General features: G+C 63.3%; 1 protein-coding gene across 1 annotated transcript; it reads left to right on the top strand.

The window, feature by feature from the left end:
- The first annotated feature begins 410 nt into the window (after nucleotides 1-410).
- Nucleotides 411-7,427, top strand: LHX3 (LIM homeobox 3). Its single transcript, XM_067309040.1, has 6 exons — nucleotides 411-480; nucleotides 3,944-4,115; nucleotides 4,312-4,514; nucleotides 4,727-4,878; nucleotides 5,023-5,194; nucleotides 7,009-7,427. The coding sequence occupies exons 1-6, from the start codon at nucleotides 411-413 to the stop codon at nucleotides 7,425-7,427; spliced, it is 1,188 nt and encodes a 395-aa protein (XP_067165141.1).
- Nucleotides 7,428-7,740: the final 313 nt, after the last annotated feature.

Below are 7,740 nucleotides of genomic sequence, written 5' to 3'. Positions count from 1 at the left end.
TGTCCCCCCCGTTGCCATTCGGAGCCCTTCACCCCCGCCTTAGGGCTGCTGGGGAGGGGGGCGGTTCCCCGCGCCCACGGGCGGCGTCGGGGCGGCCGGGCCGCGGGGACGAACGGAGCTCGGGCCCCGCGGCCGGTGCGCACCCGCGGGACTTGCGGGGACGCCCCCCCCCCGGCCCCCCTCCCGCCGCCTTTGTGATGCTAAAGAGCCCCTCGGTGTAACGCGGCCAGCTGCGGCCCGGCCCGACGGCGCGGTGCCGCCCCCGGCCCGCCCCCCCGCGCCGGCCCCGCTCCGCCCCGGGCGGCGGCCAGCCCCCGCCGCGCTGCCCTGCGCTCCCCTCCGCGCCGCTCCGCCACTCCTCCGCAGCCCGCCGCGCACCTCGGACGGCGCCCGGCGCCCGCGGCGCCGCGATGCTGCTGGAGCGGGTCCGCGCCGGCTCCGAGAAGGCCGCGGAGCTCTGCCCCTTCCCGCGGAGCCCAGGTGAGGGGGGTGGGGGGGGCGCGCAAATCACCGCGTCCCCCCGCGGAGGCACCGGCGGCGGCTCTGCCAGCCCCGACGGCAGCGGGGCGGCCCGCGGGAGCTGCCCGTGCCCGTGCCGCGCTCCCCGGGGCGCCGTCGGGCCGCGCTTGGGGGTGGCTGCAGGCGGGCGGCCCGACGCCGCGGTGCGGGGCTCCGGCCCGACGGCTCCCTGCCGCCCGCCCCACGCTCCCTCTCTCTTTATCCTGCCTCGTCCCCGAAATAAGAGACAAATCTCGCCCCCCCCCGGCGCCTCTGGCCCCGCGCCCGTTTCGGTCCCTTTAGTGCCGTCGGGTTTGAACTCGGCCTCTCCGCCCCGCCGCTCCCCGCGCAACGAGGGCGAGACCGAAACGCGGCGTTTCGAGCCGCCGGTCCCTTCCCGATGGCGGGCACCCCCTGCGCAACCCCCTCCGGCTCCGGGCGTGTTTCCCCCGCCCCAAGAAAAGCTCCCGTTAATTCCTTTGCTAAGCGGACTTTTCTCCCCCGTTTAACAAACGGAGAAAACTCCGGCGCTGCCGGCGCGGGCGAGAACCGCGCTGGCTTTTGCGCGCCCCGGGGCCGCCGGTTCCCGGCCTCTGTGCGGGGCCGCCGCGGGTCGGGCCGGGCCGCTGGGTGCCGGAGCGGGGAGCAGAGCCGTCCCGGGGCATTGCCCGGTTTTCCGCAGGCGCCTGCCGCCGCCCCGTCGGGCCCGCGCTCGCCCGCGGCTGGCAGGTGTCTTAAAAACAAAATAAAGAGGAGCCGAGGCCGGAGGGGCCGCGGTCCCAGCCGCGCTGCTCCGCGCCCCCTCCGGGCCCCGCGCTGCCCCGTTTGCGGCGGGAGCCGACGGGGAAGGAGCCGGGGCGGGAGCGCGGCGACGCCGACGTGCTGCGGGCTCAGCGGCCGGGCCCGAGCCCCCGGGCCGGGCAGCCCGGCAGCCGCCGCCGTCGGGCCGGTGTCGCAGCTCCCGCCCGGTCTTTGCGCCCGGTTTGTCTTTTTGCGCCGTTCCCCGGCGGCTCCCCGCGGTGCGGCTGCTGCAGCTGCGGGCAATTGCGCGTTTGGTGCCGTAAATCAGGCGAGAGTTTTGCTGGAGCAGGGGGAAGCAAAACAGCCCGAAGCGAATTAGCGGTGCAAGGAACTACGTGGAAAGACCGTTCGCCCGCAGGACCTGGCGCCCATAAACAGCTCCGCGGCTCCGGGGCGCAGCCGCTCGCCGGCACCTGCGCGGCCGCCGCGTCCCCCCGGGGCCGAGCTCCGTCGGCGGCAAACGGCGCAGCGGGGCTCACCGTGGCAGGGGGCCCCGGAGCACGGCGGCGGCAGCCCCGGGGCCCGGCGGCGGCAATTCGTTCGTGTCGGCCGCGGGGGAGTACGAGCCGCCCGGGCGCTTTATCCCGGGGAGGCTGAATCCCTGTTTCTCGGCGGCCCGAGGAGGTGGGCAGCACACAACGAGTTCCCGGGAGCGGCGGCCGCTGCCCCTCCCGGCGCCCCCCCGGCGCAGCCCCGGGGGCCGGGCCGGCCCCCCGCCCGCCGCCAGCCCCGTCGGGGCGCGGCCCCGCCCGGCTTTCGTTTCCCGGGCGCCCCGGAGCCGTCGCCCTCCCGCCGTCGCCGGTCGCCAAGGGGCGGCGGGAGGGGATGTGCCCCCAGCCGCCGGCCCCGGGCGGGGGGATTAAATACAGCGCGCCGCGATGCCCTGCCCGGCGCTTCCAGCCGACACCGGGCAAGGGCTGGGGGCTAAAAATATCCCGCTTGAGCGAATTAAATCCCTGGCGCTGCTGGGGGGCAGCGCCGGGGGGGTTATCGCCGCCGTGATCTGGGGGGGCCCCCGGCGCCGGGAAGGCCTGGCGGGGCGGGGGCGCCGCGGCTCCGCACCCCAATCGCGGCCCCGGGAGCGACGGGGCGGGCGGGCGGCGCCTGCCCGGGCGGCGGCGCGGGGCTGGGGGCGGCGGGGGCTGTGCCCGCGCCCCGCGGAAGATGCGCCAGCCCCAGGGCCCCGCCTGAGGGAGAGCCGCAGCCGCGGCCCGCCGAGGCGCCATGCAGCGTAAGAGCCGCGGAGCGCGGGGCCGTGTCGCGCTACCGTGTCCCGGGGCCGTGCCGCGGTACCGTGCCCGGTGCTTTGCCGTGGTACCGTGCCCAGCGCCGTGGTACCGTGCCGGAGCCGCGCCGCGGTACCGTGCCCGGTGCTTTGCCGTGGTACCGTGCCGGGACTGTACCGTGTTACCGTGTCCCAGAGTTTCACCGTGTCCCAGGTTTTTGTCGAATTACCGCTCCCGGTGCTTTGCCGTGTTACCGTGCCGGGACCGTGCCGTGTTACCGCATCCTGAGGCTTTGCCGTGTTACCGTGTCCTGGTGCTTTGCCGTGTTACCGTGCCGGGACCGTGTCGGGCCGGGTGCCGGTGCCGGTGCCGGTCCCAGGGCGGCAGTTAGGAGCCCCGCGCCAGGCTGGCTTTGCCCGGGGCAGCCGGGCCGGGCCGAGCCGAGCCGAGCCGAACCGAGCCGGGGCCAGCGCTCCCGCGGGGCCGCGTCCGCGCAGGGCCGAGGGTCACCGCTGCTCCCGCGGTTGCCGCTGCTGTTGCTGTTGTTATCTGTTTGAAGGTGGTTAACTGTTCAGGAAGCGGTTATACCTAAAACGATATCATCTTTACCTCTACCGCTGTCTACAGCTATACTTCTCTATGTATGTCTTTATATAGATATCTATATATATGGATATCCATATAGCTGCATCTATCTATATCTATATATCTATACCGATATATCTATATTTATTTATCTCTATCTGTATCTTTTCCTGTCTATATCAATTCCTATATATCGGTATTTTTATATCTATGTCAATATATCTGTATATTTTTATATCTACGTATTCGTATATTTTTATATTTACATATCTGTCTATTTTTATATCTATTTATATCTGTATCTGTATCTATATTATCTCTATCGGTATCTGCAGGGCGACGGGGCAAGCCTACCGGGTTTTTATTCTCAGTACAATTCTAATTATTTCTGGCAATTTTTTCCCCACCCCGTCAGCCCTTCCCCGCCGTTATTTGCGTGTGGATTTTGGAAGTGTGGGAAAAACAAAAAGAGCCCGGAATAACTGTGATGCGACTTTGCAGGCGGCTCGGCCCAGAGGTTATTTTCCTTGCATTCGTGTCCCTTCCCGTTCTCCCCGGTGTCCCCGGGCGTCTCTCCCCGGAGTGCGCGGCCGCGGGGATCCTTGCACCCGGGGGCGGGGAGCGGCGCTGCCGGGCGGCTCGCAGGGTGCGGCGGCAACGAATTTGAACGAATCCGATTTTTTTCGTGCCGTTTCTTTACTCCCCGCTCTGCCCGCCATCGGGCGGCAGCAATCGCGGGAGGCCGGACCGGGGCCGGGCAGCGCGGGGGAGGCAGCGGGGCCGAGAGCGGAGCCGTCGGGGCGGCGGGCTGACGCGGAGCTGCCTTCCCGCAGAGATCCCGCTGTGCGCCGGCTGCAACCAGCACATCGTGGACAGGTTCATCCTCAAGGTCCTGGACCGGCACTGGCACAGCAAGTGCCTGAAATGCTCCGACTGCCAGACGCAGCTGGCCGAGAAGTGCTTCAGCCGCGGGGACGGCGTGTACTGCAAGGAGGATTTCTTCAAGTGCGTGGGGCCGGGGGCGGCGGGGCCGGGGCGGCGGGGTCTCAGCACCGCGGACAGCGCCGGGGGGGGGGGCGCGGCCGGGCCGCTTCAGCACCACGGACAGCTGCCGAGCCGCGGCCGGGGGCGGGCGGGCTGCGCGCCGAGGCCCCGCGCAAGGTGCGCGCCCGCTCAGCGGCCGCCGCTTGTCCTCGCCCAGGCGCTTCGGGACGAAGTGTGCCGCCTGCCAGCAGGGCATCCCCCCGACCCAGGTGGTGCGCCGGGCCCAGGACTTCGTGTACCACCTGCACTGCTTCGCCTGCATCGTCTGCAAGCGGCAGCTGGCCACCGGCGACGAGTTCTACCTCATGGAGGACAGCAGGCTGGTCTGCAAGGCGGACTACGAGACGGCCAAGCAGAGAGGTACCCCTGCCCCGTCCCTCACTGAGGGTGCCCTGGGAGAGAGGCGAGAGCCCCCCGCCCTCCAGGACCTTCTCATCCAGCAGTCTGGTCCAGCAGGGTGGGAGGGATGCAAGGAGCATCTGCCATTGGGGAGGGAAAAGGGAGCTCCCACGTCCCTGGGGACACTGGCTCGCAGACAGCTCCTGCACTGGTAACTCGCACTGTGTTGGCAGAGGCAGAGTCCACGGCAAAGAGACCCCGCACCACCATCACCGCCAAGCAGCTGGAGACCCTCAAAAATGCCTACAACAACTCGCCCAAGCCGGCGCGTCACGTCCGGGAGCAGCTCTCCTCAGAGACTGGGTTGGACATGCGGGTGGTGCAGGTGAGACGGGGCTCCCTTCGGGGGGCAGCCCAGGGCCCCAAGGGTGGGAGGTGGAGAGTTGGTAGGATAAAGTGGCAAGTGCTAGCCCCAAGGGAAGGAGCCAGCCCCGCAGAGAGGGAGCTCCCCGATGTGCCCTGCTTGCAGGTCTGGTTCCAGAACCGGAGGGCCAAGGAGAAGAGGTTGAAGAAAGATGCCGGGAGGCAGCGGTGGGGCCAGTACTTCAGGAACATGAAGCGATCCCGGGGGACCTCCAAGTCCGACAAGGACAGCATCCAGGAGGAAGGGCCTGACAGTGACGCTGAGGTCTCCTTCACAGGTCAGTCCCCAGAGCCCTGATCCCAGGTGGGGTATTGCTGCGTGTGGTCTTTACGTTCCATGCAAACACCCTGGTCTCTGTCTAGGCTCATTTCACCCCCTTAGTGCTACTTTAACGATTTCCAGCCATAACATAATGAGTGAAAACAAGAGCCCAGCCTGGGAGGAATGGGGTGGGAGGAGACGTGCAGAGCTGTGGGATTTCAGGGGTCTGGGCTGCGCTCAACCGCCTGGTCCCCACGGGGCTGTTGGGGGAGTCACCGAGCCACGGCCGCGAGGGACAGCTGGTGCTGAGAAACTGGAGAGGAAAGCTCCCATCTTCCTCAGCGAGGGCTGCGATGAGTCCGAAACAGCCAAGGAAAAGCAGGGAGAGAGTCCCTTAGGAATTAGCTGGGCACGCGCTGTGGGTCTTAAAGGAGTACCTCATATACGGTCTTTTCAAGGGACTTGTAAAAATACAAAACCCAGAGAGTCCAGAATCACTGCACTGAATGTTTCTATGGCAAAAAGTATGTAAAAAATATTTTCACCCTATTTAGGGATGATTTTATTTGCACAGTTATTAGTTAGGACACCCTTCCCAGCTTTGTGGGAAAGCGTTCCCTCTCTGTAAAAGAGAGAGAGGTTTGTGTTAGGAGGTTTCTGTAATGGGGACTCCTGTTTTTTGGAGCAGAGATGTCTGCTGAGCAGCCCAGGAAAGTCCCTGTGCCAGCTCTCAGCTGTTCAGCCTCTGCCCACCCTCTGCAGACCTGGGGCCGGCTTGCTGCAGGCGCAGGACGCGGCTCTGCGCGGGGAGGTCGGTGCCTGCAGCTCGGCCCGGGGCGCCGGCAGCATCCGGGCTGCATCCTGCACTGCCCCAGCGGCGGCCCGGAGCTGCTCCCCGGGGACAGGCGGCTTCTGCCTGTGTTACTGCAGTGTCCAGCTCGGTGTGTGTCCAAGTGTTTGTATCATTTTTAGGTATACAAGAGAGAAGCTGAAATGCAAAACAGTGTGTACATATTTACACAGATATGTGTATAGAGTGCATATATGTATATATACACACAGTTTTGCATTTCAGCTTCTCTCCTGTATTCTTAAAAACTATTTGATTTCCAAGTCTGTTTATACACACTGGGCATCAGCCTCATTAAATATGAATATACCATAAATAATAACTAAAAATGTTAAACAATTATTGATAGCTTGATCCCACAAACAGGTTTGTATCCTAGGCAACAGAACGGCTCTCAGTTTCCATAAAGCCCGTAATGAATGCAAACAATTTTTCGCTGGTAACTAAAAAATATTTTTCATTATTTCAAAAGTGTTTTTAAGTTGTATGAATATATTTCATTAGCCTGTTTCTGAGCAGCCAAATATGCTGAGATTTAATAGTTTTTTCTGAGCAATAGAGAGTTTTTCTTGCATCAGTGAGCACTCAGGTAGCTCCTAAAAATGATGTCAAAAATCAAGATAAACCTCAAAGCCAAACAGAAATATAGAGAAAAGGTGGAAAGAATTTAAACCCCATTCCCCTTTAAAGGACTTTTTTAAAATCACAATCTTATATTTTAATATCTACTTCTCATGCACATTTTTAAAATCCAAAATGAATTAGACATTCCTACTCAGAAAAATAATAATCCCATGGCTTTCTATGAAGATCTGTTAACAAGAACAGGAATAATAAGGAATTACAAGTGGCAAGTGCGTGGCCGTTCGGCTCCTATCCACCCAACCTATTTCTGCTGAGAGCTCGCAGGAGCTCCCCTCCGGCCGCTGCCAGCCATGGCACTTTGCTCTCCCAGTAAAACCAGTCGCTTTCCCTTCCAGACGAGCCGTCTATGTCAGAAATGAACCATTCCAACGGGATTTACAGCAACCTCAGCGAAGCGTCCCCGGCTCTGGGGAGGCCGGCCGGGAGCAACGGGAGCTTCACTCTGGATCACAGCGGCCTCCCGGCTCAGGACCAGTACCACGACCTGCGGTCCAACAGCCCCTACGGGATACCCCAGTCACCAGCTTCCTTGCAGGCCCTGCCAGGCCACCAGCCTTTAATCTCCAGCTTGGTTTACCCAGACACCGGCTTGGGCATCATGGGACAGGGCGGACAGGGGGTGCCCCAGTCCATGAGAGTGCTGGCTGGGAACGGACCCAGCTCCGACCTCTCCACCGGCAGCAGCGGGGGGTATCCGGATTTCCCCGCCAGCCCGGCCTCTTGGCTAGACGAAGTCGACCATGCTCAGTTTTGATACAGGGTCCGGCACGGTGCAATGCGAAGGGAAAGGACTCGGTGCTGTTAAGCGCCATCTGCTTTGGAAATAAAGGACGGACAGCCTGCGACTGCCAAGCGGGGAAGGAAAGCGCAACGACACGGGGAGAGCGGACGCGCGTTCGGAGGGCGACCCCGCGGCGGGCCGGCAAGGGACGGTGCGCAAAGGGAGCCGCGTCACACTGATTAGCCGAAGGAGCGTCCAAAGGGAACTGATTACTGTGTCTGTACTCAACACCAAGACTTGTGCTTTACAGATTTGATATAAGGTATTTTGCTTTCTGTTGTCAGTG

Source organism: Apteryx mantelli, chromosome 21, assembly GCF_036417845.1.
Source record: "Apteryx mantelli isolate bAptMan1 chromosome 21, bAptMan1.hap1, whole genome shotgun sequence".
Classification (NCBI taxonomy): domain Eukaryota; kingdom Metazoa; phylum Chordata; class Aves; order Apterygiformes; family Apterygidae; genus Apteryx; species Apteryx mantelli.
Note: the sequence above shows the minus strand (reverse complement) of the source record. Positions and strands in the feature narration are given on the sequence as shown.